General features: G+C 46.3%; 1 protein-coding gene across 12 annotated transcripts in view; it reads left to right on the top strand.

Annotated features, from left to right (window-relative positions):
* The window catches only part of LOC146871964 (KAT8 regulatory NSL complex subunit 1-like), a 1,874,485-nt gene that overhangs the window by 922,701 nt on the left and 928,000 nt on the right, over nucleotides 1-23,784 (top strand). For all 12 annotated transcript variants that reach the window (XM_085652540.1, XM_085652525.1, XM_085652531.1 and 9 more), the window contains exon 8: nucleotides 1,248-1,433. In XM_085652540.1, coding sequence (XP_085508666.1) covers nucleotides 1,248-1,433 — 186 coding nt within the window. The remainder of the gene's footprint in view (nucleotides 1-1,247; nucleotides 1,434-23,784) is intronic.

The following is a 23,784-nucleotide window of genomic DNA, read 5'->3' as shown; positions in this document are numbered from 1 at the left end:
TTTTTCCAGGGAAGCAACTGCCTCAAGTATTGTATTGCTAACTTACATTTATATGTAGCTCTTTAAAATTAAAGTGTATAGTTTTGTAATTAACAATGATATGCACCCTTTTTCATAGCCATACGTATCTGGGACTTGAAAGATATTTATTATTGTACAAATCAGTAGCCCTGTATGTGTAGAGTTAGGTTTAGATTGTGGAGGATTACTCTTGTGGCGGTGTAGGATTATTTAACTCCACCTCCATACCCGGCCAGGAGTTAAATGGGCCTTATGTTCATATGCAAACAGAACAGATTGGCAGCAATGTTTTCTGCCCCCTCCCAATTTTCTACTTCCACTCCCCTATGCTTTAGAAACTGTGCAGCTTAGCTAAAAGACATTGGAAAGCCAATAGGTTCCAAAGTGCAGAGAATTAATTTTCCACCTGCTCTTACAGGTTGCTGTTTTAAAGTGTTACAAGTGATAAAGTTGCTGCCTGCTTTTTGAGTGCTTGGTTAGGTTGTGGTTTATTCTCACCTCCATCACAATCAATAATGCTAAATAAATACTAAAAAAAAAAAAAAAAAAAAAACTTAAAATAAAATGAAAACTTTAATAAATATTAAGGTAAAATTACTAATAAAGCCACATTCATTTATTTTAAATGTAGATTTTTTTCCAAGTATGTAGTGTCTGTTTAGGTGGCTGCATAGGTTTTTTTTCCATTTAAAATGTTGTGGCATATGCTGGCATTTTTTTTTATTGCAGTAGCCTGCCTAGACCTTAGCTAATGGATTTGCCAATGCTTGTTTCTATTTGGATGTGTCTTTAATAACTGATATATTTGGCAAACAGTCCCTAGAATACAATTGTAATTTGTACTCTTGAGCGTTTTCATTTACATTCCCTCCTGTTGGTGTCCAGTTATGGACAAATAAAATTACCATATTCAGGGGCACAGAAATTGCACTTTTGTAGTAGTAATGATGCCCATTGGGCTCTTTGCAACCCAACATTAAGAGACTCAGATGGCAGTTTTTTTTCTCCTAAGAGTTTGTTAAATATGTAATGGGAGTGCTCGGGTGTTTCATATTATGAGGAGGAGGCACAGCAATGTGTTTGATTGTGAAGAGATTCCAAGTGCAGTGGAATTTTACATTCCTGCTGCTGTTTCTAGCTGTTATAATTCTGATCTAGTACTAACAGTTGTATTAATTAGTGCATTTTCTGCTAGTAACTATTTTCCCCTTTATTTTCTTTCACAGATATCCCATCAAGTTTGCATTTCCAAGGACCTCTCAAATCTCAGTGGCAGAACAGGCCACTTGAGAAGCTCAATTCTCCCCAAAAAAATTCACAGAAACTTAAAGCACCAACGCCATCATGCAATCTGCCAGATCCCAATCGAAAAGACAGTCACAAACTGGTCAGCTCCTTCCTCACATCAGCCAGTAAGTTTACTTTTTCTCTTTTTTTAATTTTTTTACCATAAGTGGGTGTTGCATAAAGTATGCAGATTTGAGTGTATTTTTACATCGAATAGGACAATTTGGTGAAGTGTAGTTATTTTGCCATAGGTGATGAAATCCATATAAACTTTGTTCGAGGCATGTGAGCTGTAGATCACATGCTTTGCATAAGATCGCCATCTGGCGTTGGGTCCGGATGTTTGCACTTTGTTTTTCTGGAACAAGTTTTCCCTAGTCACGAGGTAGGGAACTCCTCTCTTAGGTGATAGTGCGCATGGTCATTGGCTCCATCGTTAGATTGTTTTTTTCCGCCTTCCGGTTCGGATGTACCTCGCTGCGCTCCGGTTCGACTTCGATCCTTCTCGGCTCGTATCACATTCACACTCAACGGTATTGTATCCATTCATGTTTCCCTTTCTTCGCGAATCGTTATTCCTAACAAAAATTTAAATCACAGAGCTTGTGGTAGGCCGTCGGGCCTAGCCCCTGGTTCGACTCGCAGTCGATGGAACAAACTCCTTAAAAGTTCTGTCCTCAGTGCCACGCGAAATACATGTGCACCGACTCGCACGAAGTGTGCAATTTGTGTTTGTCACCCGACTACAGGGAAGACCACTGCGACGCGTGCCGAGCTTTCCGCTCCAAAAAGACTCTTCGCGATCGTCGGGCCCGACGACGCGACATGCAGAGACAAGCAGGTTCCATTCCGGACCTCTTCAGACCTCAATCCGAAGGGGAGGAAGGCGACGAGCCCATCGGAGCCGATGAGGAACGGGAAGACATCTTCTCCAGTATTGGGGTATCTTTCATAGATTCACATGCTTGAATCATTCCCCGTCGTCCAAGTGGGAGTCCCACGGTACATAAAAATAGCAATATATACATAAAATAGCTATAGGAAAGCTAAGAGAGTAACAGGAAGTAAAATTACAAAGAAGTTAATAGGAAAAAACTTTTCACTTTCATGACTCGTCCAAGTCATTATATGTAGTCCAAACTACATCCAATCAGGCGACATCCTCTCCTAAAATCTCCTCAGAGGATCAGGCTCTCAGATTTTCTACCGCACGTCATGTGAAGGGAGTCTCCCTGAGCTCTGCTCAGTACTTCTTCTCCTTCTCAGGATTCTTCATAATTTTCTTCATTTGTTTTGTCTTCAAATAAATCTCTCTTCAGACCTTGTGAGTCTTGTGGTAAGCTCCGGCTGTTTTCTGAAGACCCGCACAAGAAATGCATTTACTTCCTTTATCCCGACCACCAGGTGAGAGATTGCAAGATATGCAGAACTTTCCCTCAAAAGACTTTGAGAGACAAGTCATCTTCTGTGGCTACAGAAGCTTAAGGACCAGGACAACCCCTTGTCTGACATTGAGAGTACTTCCTCTCTCAAGACTGCTTCCTCTAGAAAGAGGGCTAACGACACAGAATGGTCTTCCCTGGGGTAAGGTGTTAAAACAGCACACCTCCAAACTGGAGGAGTTGCCTTCCTCCTCAAAAAAAGCTCCTACATCTCTTAATGGTAAGCCTGTACCCTGTACCCTGTACACCCCGAGAAAGACTTTAAAATTTCAGGCTTCTAAGACTAATCCCGACAAGAGTTTACCTCAGAAACGGGGTCCCTCGTCGACTAGCTCGACGTCTATGAACTAGTCGAAGAAGCCTGCTGTCGCCACGACGACGTCAACTGCCACATTTTCATCTCCAAAGCCTCAGATGATCCTGTCGTCTGCATCCTCGCAATTGATGCTGGTGTCAGTTTCTGTGAGACCTCGCCAGTCGATTAATTCCTTCTCGTTGTCAATGAAGAAGGTGAAGCCTGCCCCTTCGTCGACGAAGACTACGATGGCCCCGTCGACGGCTGCTTCGTCGGCGGCAGCTGCCTCATCAACGCTACATATAACTCCAGGCACTGACCTCCAAGTATGGTCTTCGTCTACGGCCGCAGCATCGTCTGCGTCTTCTATGGTGTCATCTACACATTTACCACCGTCAACAGCACAGGCTTCCTTGCTTCAGAGACTAAAAGCTTCTTTTGATGTCCTCTTACCAATTCACACTTCCCTGTGTAAAGTACCTCTTGCTTTGCCTCAGCAGTTATTCGATTATGGGGCCGATGAGGAAGAATCTGAGGAAGACGATAGATTTCGTGCCGCCCGGAGGCCTTCTGAGCTCCTCATTAAGTAACAGGATGAGGACCAAGAGGGTGACTATTACCCTGAGGCTGCTGCTTCAGTTCCAGTGACAAACCCTACTGCACAGATGCCTTTGTCTTATTAATAACTTGCAACACATATTAGATGACTATTATCGCCAATTCCCTCCATCTGAATCGGCCTCTTCTGTCCCGCGAACACCTGTTCCTCAGTCTTCCTCAGTACTTAGGTCGCCCAGAGAGCTTTCTCCAGGGTTTTCAGTGTCCCACCACATTCAGGACACGCACATCACGGCAGAGAAGAGGGAGAGTTAGATGACAGATCTCTCCTTACTGAATGGGATGAGTTTCAGAAACAAACTCCGTCTCCTTATGCTCCTGCTCCTGTTGACTCACCTCTAGTTGACATGGGAGGTTTTCACTTTCTGATGGGGAGAGCGGCCCAACGGTTCCACCTTCCTATGGACATCAGGAAGGATGATTGTTTTCTTTACGATTTTAAAGACGAACCAAGGAAACAGGTGCAAATAATACCTATTATTGACTTCATTTGGCAAGAAGGTCTGAAGGTCATGAATACCGCTGCCTCCATCCCTGCGGTCCTGCTAAGTCTTGAAAAAAAATACAAGGCACCTGATAATTCACCAGTATGTCTGATAGGTCAGCCAAAGGCAGATCCCGTTATTTCCCAAGCGGCACAACGTCGAGCACAGAATCCCTCCTCTCCATTGTCTGCTCCCCCTGATCGGGACGGGAGACGTCAGGATTCCATTGGTAAGAACGTTTCTACAATGGCGGCCACTACTGTCTGGGCAGCCAACTCTCTGGCTATCTTAGGCCGATACGATATTCAGATGTGGTCAGACATCTCTCCCTTTATCATGATGTTACCTGATTCTTCCAAGACAGAAGCACTAAAAATCCTCCAAGAGGGAGAACGAATCTCGGCTGAGATTATAGACTCTGCTGTTGATGTGGCTTCTACAGGTTTTCGCCAGTTAACAGGAGCTGCAGTCCTTCGGCGTCAGGGCTGGTTGAAGGCCCCTTCATTTTGTCAGGAAGTTCAGACGAAGATAATAGACATGCCTTTTGATGGCGAATCTCTCTTCGGTCAACACATTGACGACGCCCTTCAAGCTATTAAAAAAGATACCGAGACGGCAAGTTCTCTCGGTACTCTTCAATTTCAGAAGCAGCCCTTTCGAGGTGCTGGGGTCATGGATCCTTCTCTTGTCGAGGAGGTTACAATCAGTCCAGACAGTACCAGTCCTATCAAGGAAACCAACGTTACTCTTCTCAACGCCTATATTCCTTCCGGCAGCCACCATCTGCATCGTATGCACAGAACAGAAGGAAGTCCTCCCTATTGGGACAAATGGGTCTTGGACATAGTGGCCAGGGGCCACGTCATAGAATTCGTCAAACTTCCTCCAAATTCTCCTCCCAAAGGCCCGCCTCCAGCTCATCTGAATAAGCTTTTCTCTCAAATAAATCTAATGATAAAGAAAGGAGCAATCAAAGTGGTTCCAAGATTACAAAGAGGCACAGCTTTCTATTCGAGATTTTTGCTAATAAAAAAGAAATCGGGAGAATGGCGCCCCATTCTCGACCTTCGTTCCCTCAACAAATTTCTCAAAATGCAATCCTTCCGGATGTTGACTTTCCAAGAAGTCCTTCAGTTTCTCACTCTGAAGGATCATGTGACCACTCTCGACCTCCAAGATGCATATTTTAATGTCCTGATAGTACCCAGACACAGAAGATTCTTAAGGTTCAGAGTGACTGGCAGAGACTTCCAATTCGAAGTCCTTCCCTTTGGACTACGTTCCGTGCCCTGTGTCTTCACCAAGGTTTTGGCACCGGTGGCGGCACATCTTCGACAAAGTGGAATACAAATATTTCCTTTTCTCGACGACTGCCTTATCAAGGCAAATTCATTCTCAGTCGCAAACACCCATACTCCGAGATGTCTGTCCCTTTTCCAATCTCTAGGCCTCTCCATCATTCTGGACAAGTCTCAACTCATCCCTTCGCAAAAGAGAACGTTCTTGGGAGCTACTATAGACACTCTTGAAGGCACAAGCCTTTGTCTCGAACAAAAGGCAACAAATGATTTGCAAGCTTGTCAAGCTACTACGCTCAAGAAGGTGCATTTCTGTCCGACAGTTCGTCACTTCAGTGAATGCTCTCATCCTGCATTCCCCTAGTTCCCAATTGTCATCTCAAGATGAGACCTTTGCAAGAGGAGCTAAACAAACAGTGGCTACAAATTTCGATCTCACCTGCATCACTGCTCCGATACGGGAAGCGTTGCTATGGTGGACTTGCATACGAAACGTTGCAGCAGGCCTCTCGTTCTTGGTGGAGGCTCCAAGTTTCGTCATCACCACAGACTCCTCCCTCGAAGAATGGGGAGCGCATATTCAAGGCCTCACAGTCAACAGCAAATGGGATACTCATCAACGGACGTGGCATATCAACCTTTTGGAGTTGCTAGCGATTTTCCTGGCTCTGAAATCCTTTCGCACCACCATTCTCGGAGCGTCAGTGTTGATCCAGACGGACAACACAACGAGCATGCACTACTTAAACAAACAAGGGGGCACAAGATCCACTTTGCTGTCTAATCAGGCTCAGCAAATTTGGGATTTGGCTATCCAACATCAAATAACTCTGACAGCGGTCCATTTTCCGGGAGTGTCCAACATCCTTGCGGACTCCCTCAGCAGGTCGACCTCATCTAACCACGAATGGGAACTCCATCAACCAACGTTAGACCGCATCTTTCAGAAGTGGGATCAACCTAATTTGGACTTATTTGCGACCAGCCTGAACCGCAAATGCCCATTCTACGCAAGTTTGGCTTCCCCATCAAGACTCGTGCGGGAATGCGTTTTTGATGAACTGGTCAAAAATATATGCCTACGCCTTTCTGCCGATAACGTTGGTCCCCAGGGTACTCCGCGAAATAAGGAAAGAGCCTTGTCGCCTGCTTCTCATAGCTCCCAGGTGGCCTAGCCAGTTCTGGTTTACAGAACGCCTCCTTCTGTCCGAATGCGATCTCATTCCGCTACGACCAATACCGAATCTTCTCTCCACTACGCAACGGCGAGATCTGCCATCCGGATCCTGCATCGCTGCGCTTACCTGGCGCCTGAGCACCTTGAATTTGCTCACTTAGACATTCCTTCAGATTGTAGAGAAGTCTTCGCTAACGCCAGAGCGCCTTCCACTATAAAAACTTACATGCTCAAGTGGAAACGTTTCTGCCTTTGGTGTCAAGCCTCCAAAGTCCACCCAATCCATGCAAAACCAGAACAACTTTTACCTTTCTTTTTACATCTGGCAAGGTCAAGCCTTTCCCACTCTATTCTTAAAGTGTTCCTAGCGGCTATCTCAAGATTCCGACAGGATTTTTCACACACTTTATTCCTCTAGGATCATTCAACAATTCTTCAAAGGATTGTTTCGTATGTTTCCTCCCATACATCGCCCACCTCCGCCCTGACATATTAACATTGTTCTGTCACAACTCATGCAACACCCTTTTGAACCTATCCATAGGGCTGATTTGAAATTTGTTTCTTGGAAAACGTCTCTGCTGTTAGCCCTCACATCGGCTAGGCGGGTCAGTGACATTCAAGCCTTCACTATAAAACCGCCTTTCCTCCAATTCACCAGAGACTCAGTAGTGCTCCGCACTAACCCGGTTTTTATTCCTAAAGTGCCTTCTAATTTCCATCTGAATGAGCCAGTTGTTTTAAAGACTTTCTTCCCTAATCCACAATGACCTGCGGAAAGGACTTTACATTCTCTTGATGTCAAGAGATGTCTAAAATTGTATTTGCAAAGGACAGCCTTAATACGCAAGTCTGATCAGCTTTTTATAGCCTACGGCAGGATGCGTAAGGGTCATCCAGTATCCAAACAGTCCATCGCACGTCGGATTTCTGCATCAATCTTTCTGTCATCAGCAAGCGGGTAGACCTCTACAGGCAACTGCTAGAGCGCATTGTACAAGAGCAATCTCCTCTTCTACTGCTCTCTTTGCTGGTGTGCTTCTTCATCAGATATGCAGAGCTGCAACGTGGTCCAGCAGAGACACCTTTACTAAACATTACTGTCTGGAAGCTGCCAGCAATGCGGACACGTCTGTGGGACAAGCGGTTCTGCGCAATCTTTTTAATTAAGATGAGCCTCTGTTTCTTCCCTCCTCCTTCATTGATGGTATACGTTTATTTTTATATATATGCATACTCGATTATGTATTTACACACACACACACACACACACACATATATATATATATGTTCGAGGCATATGAGCTGCAGATTGTACACTTAGCATAGGTCGCCATCTGGTGCTGGGCCCGGATGTTTGCAGTTTGTTTTTCTTCTTGGACAGTCTTTGGAAGTCACGAGTTTGGTGACTCCTCCTTCGGTCCGTACTGCGCATGGGCTTCGGCTCCATCCTCAGATTGTTTTTTTCCGCCATCGGGCTCGGATGTGATACTTCGTGCTCCGGCTTCGAACTTCTACGGTTCCAGCCTCGACGGAAAATCCTCGATTCTTCGAGTTCCTTCATCATCTTCATCTCTCGAAGCGGCACTTTTCTCCATCCCGTACATCGACACCGGCCTTCGGGCCCTCCGCGACTCCGGTCCCGGCCGATGGAAAGGACTCCGTTCAAAAAGTGCCCAAAATGTGGGTCTAAATTTCCCCACACCGACCTCCATCAGGTGTGTAACCTTTGCCTCTCTCCGGAACACGAGGCTAGAGACTGCCCCGCCTGCAAGTCTTTTCGATCGAAGAAGACCATCCGAGATCGAAGAGCTCGACGCACCATGGCGCACTCATCCTCGGCAGCTCCACCGGACATCTTCGGAGACGACGCCGAAGCTTCGGGGCAAACACACACCGAACAGGAGGAAGACGTCGTCAGCGCTTCCGAGGCCGACGACTCCGACGTGGAGGACGTTACACCAGCGCAGCGGGCCGTGAGTACTATGCCCCCTCCCACCCCCGCGCCGAAAACCAAAGAGACTCAGGTTACTCCCTCGCCTGCCGGCCTGGGCAAAACCAAAACTTCGATCACCCCACCTTCGGGCCCGGTGTCGAAGCACCCAAAGTCTCATGGCAGCTCGGGATCGAGCCAGCCGACACCCGGTGCCGAAAAACAGCATCCGGCACCGAAGACTGCAAGATCCAGCTCGACTCCGAAACCACCGGTGCCGAAGCCTGGACACTCGGTGCCGACCAAACACAAATCTGTCGGCACCGACGCTCCGGCGCCGAAACATCACTCGACGCCGAAACACCCGGAGACCTCAAAAAAGCATGGCGCACACAGACCATCGAAACCCCCGGTTCCGAAATCACCGGTGCCGACAGACGACTCGACACCGTTGGCTCTGTTTACACCAGACCCTTTACAAAAGACTTTGTCCAAAGATCCAAAGACTGGGCTTTTGACTTTAACTACCAAGAAAAGACGCCTTGATGCTCCGGCTCCTCCTCCTCCACCCAAAAGGAAGGACTCTGCTACTTCTCCCCTCAGAGTGCCCTCCCCACCACCGCCTCCCCTACCCACTCCACCTCCTCCACCCCCTCCACTTCACAGGTCTCCGCCACCTTTACCTCACTACGATCCGACCCCATCCCCAGATCCGGATGATGGGGATCCGGACAATTACCCGGCGGACGCCCCAATGGATCCCACTCCACCAGGGACCCCAGATCCATGGGAGGATTACAATAACCCTGATATACCCAATGTACCTCAGGACGACCTATACCCATCAAGGCCGTCTCCTCCAGAGGACTCCTTAGGGTTTCATCATTTAGTGCAGAGAGCAGCACACTACCATGGGGTGGACATGCACAGTGTACCAGTAGAAGAAGACTTCCTACTGGATACATTTGATATACAAGACAAATCTACTTCCATTTTACCCATGCTTAAGGGTGTCACCAAGCACGCTACAGAGGTGTTCAAAGACCCTGTCAGAGCCAGAGTACTGAACCCTAGAATAGAGAAGAAGTACAAGGCGGCACCCACAGACCCTGCTTACATCAAGGGCCCTGCTCCCCTAGATTCCCTAGTTGTCTCTACAGCCAGAAAGCGGGCTAACTCCCAATCCTCAGGAGATGCCCCACCGCCAGACAAAGAATCTAAACTTCTGGACGCGTCTGGTAAACGCACCGCCTCCCAAGCTGCAAACATGTGGCGCATTGCAAACACACAAGCACTGCTTGCGCGATATGATAGAGCACACTATGACGAACTAGAGGCTCTTATGCAGCACCTTCCAGAAAAATACAAGCACAAGGCTCATGACCTCATACAGGAGGGTAAACTAATCACAAACACCTCCATTAAGTGTGCCCTCGATGCAGCCGACACTGCTTCTAGGGCCATAAATACCAGTGTCCTGCTTCGTCGCCACGCCTGGCTCAGGATCTCAGGGTTCAAACCTGAAGTCCAGGCATCCATACTCAATCACCCCTTTGACCAGGAAACACTCTTTGGGCCAAAGGTAGACGAAGCGCTCGAAAAGATGAAGAAAGACACAGACACAGCAAAGTCTATGGGGGCACTCCAAACACAAGCCTCCAAACGTTCCTTTCGACGCTCGTCCTTTCGTGGCACAGGTAGAGGCTCCTCCACCGATAACGCCTCTACCTCCTACAAGTCCCCTCCTCAAAATACCTTTTCAAAGGGCAATCAGAGAGGTGGTTACAGGGGTAACAACAATAAGGGCAGGGGCAAAACCAACAACACCCGTTCTGCCACCCCCCCCCGCACAATGACTCCCCTCCGCTCCCCCCAGACCATTCCACTCCGGTCGGGGGCAGACTACAAAACTTTATCCACGTATGGGAGTCCATAACATCGGACAAATGGGTGACCCAAATTATTCGGTCAGGGTACTGTCTAGAGCTAACATCTACCCCACCCAATATCCCACCAAGGCACCGTGCAATGTCTCAGAACATTCCACGCTGCTCCAACAAGAGGTACTTTCACTCCTGCAAAAACATGCTATAGAGCAGGTCCCCGTCAACCAACGAAATCTAGGGGTCTACTCTCTATATTTCTTAATACCAAAGAGAGACGAGACCCTCAGACCCATTCTGGACCTCCGGCCTCTAAATGCCTACATACACTCAGACCATTTTCACATGGTCACTCTACAACAAGTCCTCCCACTCCTCTGCCAGGGAGACTTTCTCACAACCTTGGATCTGAAAGACGCATACTTTCACATTCCAATACACCCCTCTCACAGGAAATACCTCAGGTTCGTGGTGGACAGGCAACATTACCAATTCACGGTTCTCCCCTTCGGGGTCACCACCGCACCACGGGTGTTTACCAAATGCCTAGCAGTAGTAGCAGCACACCTCCGACGTCAACATATTCACGTCTTCCCTTACCTAGACGACTGGCTGATAAAAGCCGCGTCCTACCACCAATGTGTGCAGCATACAAACAGCACCATCCAACTGCTCCACCAGCTAGGCTTCACGGTGAACTACCAAAAGTCCCACCTCATACCATCTCACACAAAGCAATACCTCGGGGCCACTATAGACACCTCCAAGGGTATTGCCTATCCAAACTCAGCCAGAATCACAAGCATTCAAGCCTTACGCAAAACATTCCTTCCTCAGCACTCTCTTCCAGCAAGAGTGTTTATGAAGCTCATAGGAATGATGGCGTCTTGCATTTTCATAGTGCCCCATGCAAGACTCCACATGCGTCCACTTCAAGACTGCCTAGCACAACAGTGGAACCAGGCCCAGGGTCAGCTGACGGATCTGGTGTTGGTGGACGGCCGCACACTTCACTCTCTGCAGTGGTGGAACACCACAAACCTTTCCAAAGGGCGGCCGTTCCTGGACCCGGTTCCTCAAGTGACTCTAACAGCGGCGCATCGCTCTCCGGCTGGGGAGCGCACCTTCTACACCTCACCATGCAAGGTCTATGGACGCCACAGCAAAAATCGCTCCACATCAACCATCTGGAGCTCTTGGCGATCTTTCTAGCCCTAAAATCTTTCCAAAAACAGATTTCGGGCAAAGCAGTCCTCATTCGCACAGACAACATGACTGCGATGTATTATATACAAAAACAGGGGGGGACACACTCTCCCCAGCTCTCCCGCTTAGCCCAGAGCATATGGAGATGGGCAATTCCCCAAAACATCTTTCTCCTGGCACAGCACGTTCCAGGCGTACAAAACACCATGGCAGATCTGCTCAGCAGACAAACGCAACAACTACACGAATGGGAACTGCATCCACAAGTTCTTCACCCATTCTTCCAACAGTGGGGGCATCCTCAGATAGACCTCTTCGCCACCCACGAAAACAAAAAATGCCCAAGCTTCGCCGCCAGATACCCACACCCATTGTCCAAGGGCAATGCGATATGGATGAACTGGTCAGGCAGATTTGCATACGCCTTTCCACCTCTCCCACTAATTCCATTAGTGGTCAGGAAGCTACAACAGCACTCCCTCACACATTCTGGTAGCTCCGACGTGGGCCAGGCAGCCGTGGTACACCACGCTACTACAACTGTCAGTGGTACCACATCAAAAACTGCATCTATCCCCATGCCTCCTAACCCAGAACCATGGAGAAATCAGGCACCCGGACCCAGCTCAGCTCAACCTGGCGATCTGGCTCCTGAAATCCTAGAATTCGGATACCTTAACCTTCCCCCTGATTGTATGAACATCATCATGGAAGCCAGACGTCCTACCACTAGAGCATGCTATGCCGCAAAGTGGAAAAGATTTGTAATTTACTGCCGTAACAATACAATCAACCCTCTAGATGCATCCATACAGCACATTATATGCTATCTGCTCCATCTTCACAGGTGTAACCTGGCATATTCATCCATACGCCTACACCTAGCAGCGATCGCTGCTTATCTACAAATCAGGCAGCATTTATCACTCTTCAGAGTGCCCGCTATTAAAGCCTTCATGGAAGGCCTTAAACGAGTAATTCCTCCCAGGGCACCACCTTCCCCTGTATGGAATCTAAATTTAGTTCTTACACGACTAATGGGTCCGCCCTTCGAACCAATGCACAAATGTGAGCTACAGTTTCTCACCTGGAAAACAGCTTTCCTTGTAGCTATCACTTCCCTTAGAAGGGTTGGTGAAATACAAGCGTTCACCATACAGGAACCCTACATACAAATGCATCACAGCAAGGTCATACTTCGCACAAATCCGAAGTTTCTGCCCAAAGTCATTTCCCCCTTCCACCTCAATCAATCAGTGGAATTACCTGTCTTCTTCTCGCAACCCCAATCTGTTGCAGAAAGGGCCTTACACACACTTGATGTAAAAAGGGCGTTACTATACTACATACAAATAACGCAACCCTTCAGGAAGACTAAACAATTGTTCGTTTCCTTCTCTCCACCACATAAAGGCAACCCCATTTCAAAATCAGGGATAGCTAGGTGGATTGTAAAATGTATACAAATTTGCTATCAAAAGGCAAAGAGAACATTATCTGTTCCCCCTAAAGCCCACTCTACAAGAAAGTTAGGGGCTTCTATGGCTTTTCTAGGGAATATACCCTTAGATGACATCTGCAAGGCAGCCACATGGTCTACACCGCACACCTTCACAAAACACTACTGTGTAGATGTGCATTCCAAGCAGCAAGCTAGGGTGGGCCAGGCTGTACTAAAGACACTTTTTCAAACAGCTGCAACGGATACCGGTGGTCGCCGCTAAGGTGGGGTACTGCTATATAATCTATGCTAAGTGTACAATCTGCAGCTCATATGCCTCGAACGGAATATGCTACTTACCAGTATGCATCTGTTCTTGGCATGTAGAGCTGCAGAGTTGTACACGCCCACCCGCCTCCCCGGCTACCTGTATCCGTTCCAGTACATCTTATTTAGATACAACACATGGGTTTCTCACTGTTATTACTACGCTCCATCATTTCCCTGTTGGCGAAAAACAATCTGAGGATGGAGCCGAAGCCCATGCGCAGTACGGACTGAAGGAGGAGTCACCAAACTCGTGACTTCCAAAGACTGTCCAAGAAGAAAAACAAACTGCAAACATCCGGGCCCAACACCAGATGGCGACCTATGCTAAGTGTACAACTCTGCAGCTCTACATGCCAAGAACAGATGCATACTGGTAAGTAGCATATTCCATATATATATATATATATATGTGTGTGTGTGTGTGTATGTATATATATATATATATATATATATATATATATATATATGAGATAGTGGCTCTGTATATACTGCTCCCAAATAGGTACAGTGTTTACAGAGTCCACAGTCCCCAGAGGTTTGGCAGAGGCTAAAGTTAGATATAACCTTACTCTCTAAAGTGGTAGCTTGGTCGAGCAGTAAGGCAGTATCAGAGGACAGTGTAAAGCATTTGTTGTACACACTCAGTCAGCAAATGGTCTCATACACTCAATAACTGAACTCTAGGCCAATGGTTTATATATAAAAAATATATGCTTGTTTTATTTTACAACCAACAATAGGTATTAAAATATACTTTCTCAGAATGAGATGCTTTAGATACATACTTTTGCAATATGCATTTGGCTTTTTTAGAAAGTTACAGATTGTTGCAATAGGCATCACAAGTTCAAACACAATAATGCATTGAGTTCATTGGAAGTTTTAAGTTATTTGCAATAGATTACTTTCAGGATTACTTTTGTAATTCCAGGACTGGATCCTAGATTCAGTCCTGGGTCAGTTCTCAAACAGGTGATAAAAGTCGACTTAGTTATTGTTATGATTTTTAGACAATATTTTGCTATTTTAAAAGTTGACCCTTAGAAAATATTTCATAGAGAAGAGTCACTGATTCCCTATGGAAGAAAATTCAAGTTGCAGGTATAGTATGTTCTTGTTACTTTTGTAATCCAGTACTGGGTGCCTAGACTCAGTACTGGGACCTCTATCTAAAGCAGGTAAGTAATTACGTTTTCACAGTTTGTAGCATTTTTAAAGAATATTTGAAGTTTGCAAAAATCGACATTTAGAAGAAAATTCACAGAAAAACAGACAATGATTCCCTATGGAGGAAAATTGGGTTACTGGTAAGTACAGTTGTGAATATTTTTCAGGGTCAGTGCTGAGCACCAAGATCCAGCACTGGGAGCTCACCTAATAGCAGGTGAGTATTTTCGTTATCGTTACTCGGCTGATTTTTGGTGAATATTTGAAGTTTTAAAAACTCCACACTTAGAAAAAATTTCAGAAGAAACCTGTCAATGTTACCCTATGGAGAAAATTGAGTTATCGGTTTTCAGGTAAGTACTCGACTGGTAAAGTTAAGGTTCTGGGCACAGACTCAGGCGTCTCCCAGGGTCATGTAGGTACAGTTGTTACACCCTCAGCGGCACAGGGGCAGCTGGGTGCAGAGTGAGTTAGGCCTGCAGGCATCGTCAGGAGCGTCGAGGGAAGGCCTTGGGTGCCGGACTCGGGGTCACAGTCGCCGGGGGGGTCGTCCTCGTGGTCTTTGCACAGGCCAGGCTTGGCGGGTGCAGTGTGTGCAGGGTTCGTGGTTCCAGGCTGATGCCAGGGATTAGAAGAGGATTTTGAGTAGAGCCTCTACTCATGGGAGTCCCAGGTGCTTAGAGCCAAAAGGTAGCCAGGTCCTCCGGGGTTTGCGAGGTTGCTGGCCACAAGAGATGCCGGGTTGGAGGAGGGTTGACAGGTCGGTAGGGCTGGGGCCAAAGCAGTTGGTGTCTTCCTCTTAGCAGCTTCAGGGCAGGTCTTCTTTCTTCTTGCTCTTCTTTGTATTTCGGAAGAGAGAGAGAGAGAGAGACTGAGAGAGAGAGACTGAGAGAGAGAGACTGAGAGAGAGAGACTGAGAGAGAGAGACTGAGAGAGAGAGACTGAGAGAGAGAGACTGAGAGAGAGAGACTGAGAGAGAGAGAGACAGAGAGAGAGAGACTGAGAGAGAGAGACTGAGAGAGGAGAGAGAGAGACTGAGAGAGAGAGAGACTGAGAGAGAGAGAGACAGAGAGAGAGAGACTGAGAGAGAGAGAGACAGAGAGAGAGAGACTGAGAGAGAGAGAGACTGAGAGAGAGAGAGACTGCGAGAGAGAGACTGCGAGAGAGAGACTGCGAGAGAGAGACTGCGAGAGAGAGACTGCGAGAGAGAGACTGAGAGAGAGAGACTGAGAGAGAGAGACTGAGAGAGAGAGACTGAGAGAGAGAGACTGAGAGAGAGAGAGACTGAGAGAGAGAGAGAGACTGAGAGAGAGAGAGAGACTGAGAGAGAGAGAGAGACTGAGAGAGAGAGAGAGACTGAGAGAGAGAGAGAGAGACTGAGAGAGAGACTGAGAGAGAGACTGAGAGAGAGACTGAGAGAGACTGAGAGAGAGACTGAGAGAGACTGAGAGAGACTGAGAGAGAGACTGAGAGAGAGACTGAGAGAGACTGAGAGAGAGACTGAGAGAGAGACTGAGAGAGACTGAGAGAGAGACTGAGAGAGACAGAGAGAGAGACAGAGAGAGAGAGACTGAGAGAGAGACTGAGAGAGAGACTGAGAGAGAGACTGAGAGAGAGACTGAGAGAGAGACTGAGAGAGAGACTGAGAGAGAGACTGAGAGAGAGACTGAGAGAGAGACTGAGAGAGAGAGAGACTGAGAGAGAGAGAGACTGAGAGAGAGAGAGACTGAGAGAGAGAGAGACTGAGAGAGAGAGAGACTGAGAGAGAGAGAGACTGAGAGAGAGAGAGACTGAGAGAGAGAGAGACTGAGAGAGAGAGAGACTGAGAGAGAGAGAGACTGAGAGAGAGAGAGAGACTGAGAGACTGAGAGAGAGAGAGACTGAGAGACTGAGAGAGAGAGACTGAGAGACTGAGAGAGAGAGAGACTGAGAGACTGAGAGAGAGAGAGACTGAGAGACTGAGAGAGAGAGAGACTGAGAGACTGAGAGAGAGAGAGACTGAGAGACTGAGAGAGAGAGAGACTGAGAGACTGAGAGAGAGAGAGACTGAGAGACTGAGAGAGAGAGAGACTGAGAGAGAGAGACTGAGAGAGAGAGACTGAGAGAGACTGAGAGAGACTGAGAGAGACTGAGAGAGACTGAGAGAGACTGACAGAGACTGACAGAGAGAGAGAGACACAGACAGAGAGAGAGAGACACAGACTGAGAGAGAGAGAGACACAGACTGAGATACTATCCTTGTGGGGACTTAAGTATGATAACACACTCACGCTGTGGGGACTTGATTGCACTGTGGGGACCTGAACCCAAGTCCCCACAAGGTAAAGTCTCCTAAATGATTGGAAATGACTTGAAATACATATGCGCCAATTTTTACAACTTTTTTAAAAATTGCCTTGTGGGGACCTGTGTTTATTTTTTTGCTCAGCTCTGCCCCTGTAGACAGGAGGTGGTACTGTAGCCTTAAACACACTTAGCATATTAAACACACTTCAGGATTTGGAGCTCACCTAACAACAGAGAGGATAGTGATTTTAAAGAAGCTAACCCTTTAGAAAACATAAAACTTGAACACAATGACCTTTTTACTTGTATGTAACTTTCTTTCCACAGTTTATAAACCACACAAATAGAAGCATGTGGGTCATATTGCATTATTTCCCAATTATAACAATTGTAAGTATGAGGAGATTCGGATGGTTACATTAACCATGTATTTGCTGCACAAAAATGTTCCTCAATCTAAGCTGCGGCTGCGGTCAATTTCATTTTGTGTCTGAATGCTCAGTCTACGATAAATGGGAAGCAGTCTTAAATTTGATGAAAGCATATTTTAATTTGCAGCTGGAAAAGAATGACAAAGCTGAAAGCGTTTTTCTTTTTTCTTGTCATAGTGTAGTTTATACAGCGTGCAAAAGTGCAATTTCAGGAACACACAGGAAGACGGTCTTTGTAATCTCATTAAAGTATCCAAGAATTAATTTCAATTCCAGTTAAAATCGTCAAACCCTCCTGCTCCATTCTCAGGAATGAAGTGAAACCAGTCAGGGAAGTTGAAAACACCGTGCGAGGCCAAGGTCAATTTGCATGTGAAAGCTTAGGAGCAGCTGCTCACGATGCCTTAATTGCTCTGTTTAAAATGAATAGCCTGCCATCCCTTCCTCCCAGGGCCTCAGGTTAAAGGGAACACCATCACCTTTGACTGTATGGAGACGGCCAACTCCTTAACTCTCTTAAACTCTTCAGCTGTGTTCTGCTTCTGAACCGAATAAATAGAGAATCAACCCATTGGTTATTTCACTGTTTTCACAAGTTAGCATTAAGCTATTGGGAAGGTATCTGCACACATGTACTCTTAGGGGAGTCAGTAAGATAAATGTAGTGGCATAATAATTTAACGCGTTAACTTTTACTTATTTTTCAGTTTTATGGAGCGCAAATTTGACCCGAAGGACCTAGAGTGCTTAACATGAGCACCAGTTACATTACACAATGACACATTTGTTTCATAAGCACGGGGAGATTTGGGGGAACATCCATCAAGCCTTTTTCCGTTTGCTGATGGAAAAAAGACCTTTTCAGATGCATGTAGCTTTTGTCAGTCGCAATTTTTTGCGTTTACCTAAATTGCAAATGCATTTAGGGAATCGTAATTTGCAAATCCCTATTTGCTGATGCATGTAGTCTTTCCTAAATACTAACTGTGCATTTAGGAAATGCTAATTACCATCAACTTCAAGTTGATGGTGATTTCTGCATGCTTTCAAAAATGCACAAAAAGGCATTTTTCAAAGTGCCATCTAGGTCACACATGCCCTTAGGGCATGTGTGCTTCACATGTGCACACTTATCTTTCGTTGGGGGTGCAATAGGGGGGCCTCAGGCCCCCGGGCACCCTTGGATTTCCATTTACAATTTGCAATTACCAATTTTGTAATAGCAATTTGCGAATGCATTACCATTCATTCCCCTAGCCCTGCAGGCCCATAGGAATGAATAGTCACATTAGCTAATAACCATTTGCAATTTCTGAATCGCTATTTGCTAATGAAAAGGAATTGCACATTTAAAGCGATTTCTACATGCATAGGCATTTGTGACTTCCAAATAGTGTTTTCTTAAAAATCGCTATTTGGTAATCGCAAATGAAGAGTTTGATACATGTGCCCCTAAGTGATTTGCCCAGAATCAAAGGATATTGAGCTGCTGCCGAGACTCAAACCGGATTCCCCAGTTTCAAAGTCAGCAGTTTTGGCTGTAACACTAATTCATCTCACCATTAGATTATTCATTTTGTTGTATTAACAGAATAAGATCAATAGGCGATATATTAAATGATTGATGCAAACGAGGAATATTTTTGAAACTTGTGCTGATTGTATATTGCCTATAACAAGGCAAATGAAAGTTTGAAAACATCTACCCTTCACTGATATACCTGAGTGACCACGCCACATCTATTCCAGTGACATAAGCCCTTAGGGCACCCACACAGTAGAAGTTACTCTGTGAGTGCCCCAGTCACATACTAATCTCATCCTAAACCACTGCCCCACATATGCACCTTTCAGAAGCCTTACAAAGCCATAGTAAACCACAGGTTACAAAAATCAACTGACTCTTAAATCCGATCTCAGGAGGCAAATGATCATACAGGCTCAGGTATTACAGAGTACAAATTACTGGCTCAGTCATAACACAGAGCGAATCCCCTCTTCTTACATACAGTAAGTGTTGTCTTTCATGGAAAGCAGCAATATTTCAGATTTACAAATTTCAAAAATCGAATTCTCGCACAGGCCGGCTATCTTTCAAATTATCCCTCACATCAAAATGGGATTTCAACCATGGCATATGTACTGCAACGGGTGAATGCCATAACCTGCTTTGGATGCCCCTTAAAGTATATGCTTCCCTTCTTTCAGATAAAAAATGAAATGAGAAAAAAACGTTCTATGTTACAAACTAAAATATTTACATACTTGATAGTAAAAACTAATCCATGTAAACTCAAAAATTTGATATTTCTGTTTCTAGAGTGTTGGAAGGCGGACCCCGAGGAGTCGGTGAGACCACCAAGGGGGGGCCCTCACACTGCACGAAGTAGCCGAGCGCTGCCGAGAAGTCTCCTGAGAGATCCTCGTCCTATCACGTACTAGCACAGTAACACCACCACACAGGACTCAAGGAGGTTGTCTCAAGACAAGCAATTCTTTATCAGCAATAAAAAGGTTACGAGGTCAATATTTACACGAAGGGATCGAGGGATCCACCAAAAGTCTCAGTGTCTCTTTGGAAGGGTAGGGGTAGCGGGACAGTCTTTGGCAGGAGCGCAGTACGAGGGTACCTGGGGCCCAGTTCTTATCCTCAAGCTGGAGGACCTCCGGATCTCGGAGGGGTCGAGCCGCGACGGCGTCAGCAGGGCTCTGGCGTACAATTCTTGGAGAGCCGCGATCCAATCAGCAGGGCTCTCAAGATGGTTTCTGCTCAGCTCGAGCCGCGACGTCGACAGCAGGGCTCCGAGGGGGGTTTCAGCGAGGTTGGGCCGCGACAGCGTCAGCAGGGCTCCGATGTTCCGGGTGGCTTCAAAGTGTTCACCAGAAGGAGCCGCGACGCAGTCAGCAGGGCTCGTGATGGTTCCGACAAGAGTTCTTCTCTGTAGGGTCAGCCGCGGTTCAATCAGCAGGGCTCTCGACTCCGGGATACAACTGCCGATCTGTGGCGGGGTCGCCCCAGATATAGGTCTGGAGCCCTTTGATGTCTGGACCCAGGCGCCCGGGGGGGGGCGGCGAGGCCGGATGGAGGTGGCCAGACGCCCAGTAGGAGAGGCTCCAGGCCCAAGAGAGTTGCAGGGCGATCACACCTAGAGAGGGGAGGACAGTTGGGGGTCCCATCGATACTGTCCTCCGCCGGGGGCGATGAATGGTTCCTGCGGCACCCCCTGGCCAGTTCGTGGTGCCTCGATGTCGGGGCTTCGCTGGGGTCGAGGCCGGGTTGAGCGGGGTCGCGCTGGCTGGCGCACAGAGTCACGTGGATGCCAACAAGATGGCGGAGCCATGAGGTGTATGCGACCTCGTGCAGCTCAGGATGAAGGGCCTCGGTGCAGTTCAGGAGGGTGGCCCGTGAAGTCCGGGGCGGGGAACCGGCACAATCCACGGGGGTAAGGACCACGCCACGAGGCCGGGTCCAACATAGAGAAATAGATATATTCTGAATACGTTCTGTTAATTGAATTCCTTCTTGATACAAGGTGTACAGTTTTGTAAAATAAGGAAATAAAATTTAGTGACATTCATTTCAGAAAGAAAATATGAGATACTGATTTCTCTCTCAACATGCATCTCTAATCTGCTGCTATGCTCTTGGGCAATGACCTGTAGAGGGTCTCAACTGAGTAACAAGTTCGGCACTTGCATAGCACCTGATAATGCTCTGATTAATCTTGTTGCCGGAGCAGTCGTTTGTTGGGTTGCTTTCACTATTTATGAGCCTCTATCCATCTATACTAGGCTTTTCTGCCCTTCACTTTCAGTAGTAAGCATAGATATAAATGTAATGACACTAGCAAAAATGACGAAATTCTGTATGTTGTACTGCACACATTTTTCATAGTACACAACTTCTCATAGTTTTGCCTACATAAGACTGGTATTTGCGGAAAATGTCTTGCTGCAAGGCAGTCTAATATCTGAGGCTTCATAAGGGGTGACAGAAAAGGGGAAAGAAAGGGTTCGTCTTAGCAAATACAAACAAGTAGATCACATTGCTAAGGGAGGTGGTGTAAAGCAAGAAAAGGAGATGACCAAAGTCAGAACCTTGGTGGACACCAGTTGGTAGTTGAGGGGGGGGAGTGAGATGATTTGATGGATTGCCAGTACACAGAGACAGACCAGCAAAATAGGTGGTAGAACTAGTTCAATGTCGAGCCTATGATGCTTAGGGGCTTTAGAATGTCAAGTAAGGTAAGTGGCTAATGGTGTCAAATGTGGCAGATAGTCCAGGACTATGATGGCGCAGAGGACATTGCAGTAGGCTGGTTTTATGAAGTAAGCTATGTGAATGAGGGAAATTTCAGTGGAGTGGAGGGTTCAGAATCCCATCTGGATCACATGGAGCAGGTTGTAAGAATTGAAGGTGGTTGAAGATGAGACATTAGATTTTTTAGGAAAAGATGGGCAGTAGAGAAATTGGATGGGGAGGCAAGGTTTGCCGTTTTTTGTAAGGGGTCTCCAACATAGTTTTAAAGTATGAGGGGTAGATGCCAAATAGGAGAGAGTGAGGAATATGGCTGTTAGGATGTCAGACAGTCATACTCTAGAGGTTCGAGAAGGAAGTTTTATGTTTGTTTACAGGATTACAAGGGTAAAAACCTGACAAAGCGTTACTAGATTTGAGTATCGGAGAAAGGTCCAGTGGTTTGTAAAGGCAAAGTCACGATGTGTGGAAAGAGGAAAAGTTAGTAGTAAGGCTAGGGTTTATCTGATGGTGATTTTTGATGAGAAACTGGTTGCAAAGTCTGGTGCGGAGAGTAAAGATGCAGACATAGCTGTTCTAGGAGGAGCAAGAAAATCGTTAAGTGTGTCTGTCTGTCTGATATTGGAAGGAGACATACATAGCATTGTTAAGCATTCTAAATAGCTTGTCCAGGGTTTCTTAGTATGTATGTAGGTTTCCATTAGTCATGTTCATCTGCCATCTACAGAGGAGTGTGCTCTGTGGTGCCTTGCCTTACTTTTTTTTTAACAAGGCCATGCTTATCAGGATTTTCATGGCTTTTTAAATCTACAATGGATTTTGCATCTTTACTGCGCCAAATAAGGGTTGCAACCCTGACATAATATCTTAGCAAATTTGGGTCTGGCTATTGTATAAAAAATAATCTCTGAGATGAAGGTATGGTGATGGTGCAGTCATTTTTTAAGTAAAAAAAATATTTTCACCCCTAAATGAGGGCCACCTGAGGGCAATGGATGAAGGGCTTCTTTTGTTAAATGATCAGCCAATTATTTTTAGAATACAAGGTTTAGAAGACCTTCAAGCCTAGTTCTGCACTTCATATTTGGTTTGTGCATAAAAATAGCTGGTTCCAAAAGTAGAACGTGCTATTGCATACAGAAATAGACTATCATAGCTAAAAATGTTCCACTGTGCCTGTTCCCAGTGAGGTTTTTCATTAATCTTAAAAATGTAACCCAAAAATGTGGATGTTTAAAATTCTAATCCAGCCCTTTCTACGCAGAATAGTGTGTCTACACCCTTAGTTTTTGTGAATTAGTGAACTGAGACACAGTTAAATGGACTGATTTGTCCAGATCCTTCGGTCACAGATTGCACATATGAACTAATTAATTAATTTCACAATCAGTTTACAATTAAAAGCCAGAGCCCTGTAGGTAGTGAAGGAAAAGTGCAAACACAAAGAGATGACAGACGGAGTGCTGAAACTTTTCTAACACTCACCCCAAGTCACAGATCTGGGTTGAATCCATCATCGTTCTTTAGCTCACTTCGCCACCTCAGTTCAGACCCAGCAATATGCAAATCAGTCTTGACCCTGTGCCTCATGGGAACAGTCCAGCCCGAACTGCCAAGCCAGGTCTTCCCTGAACCGGAAACAAGCATCCTGGAACCGGTTTTGGGCTAACACCCCTCTTCAGCCAGGCTAGCTTGAGTCCAGTGGCAAAGTGAGCAAGGGACCCACGTCTGGGCATACCCTGCCAACTTAGGGTGAAAAAAGCAAACACAAAGAGATGACAGACGGAGTGCTGAACGTGTTCAAACACTCACCCCCAGTCACAGATCTGGGTTGAATCCATCATTGTTCTTTAGCTCACTTCGCCACCTCAGTTCAGACCCAGCTATATGCAAATCAGTCTTGACCCTGTGCCTCATGAGAACAGTCCAGCCCGAACTGCCTCGCCAGGTCTTCCCTGAACCGGAAACAAGCATCCTGGGACCGGTTTCGGGGTAACACCCCTCTTCAGCCAGGCTAGCTTGAGTCCAGTGGCAAAGTGAGCAAGGGACCCACGTCTGGGCATACCCTGCCAACTTAGGGCGAACAAAACAAACACAAAGAGATGACAGACGGAGTGCTGAAACTTTTCAAATACTCACCCCCAGTCACAGATCTGGGTTGAATCCATCATCCTTCTTTAGCTCTCTTGGCCACCTCAGTTCAGACCTAGCTATATGCAAATCAGT

The sequence above is a fragment of the Triturus cristatus genome, chromosome 1_1 (assembly GCF_964204655.1).
Source record: "Triturus cristatus chromosome 1_1, aTriCri1.1, whole genome shotgun sequence".
Classification (NCBI taxonomy): Eukaryota; Metazoa; Chordata; class Amphibia; order Caudata; family Salamandridae; genus Triturus; species Triturus cristatus.
Note: the sequence above shows the minus strand (reverse complement) of the source record. Positions and strands in the feature narration are given on the sequence as shown.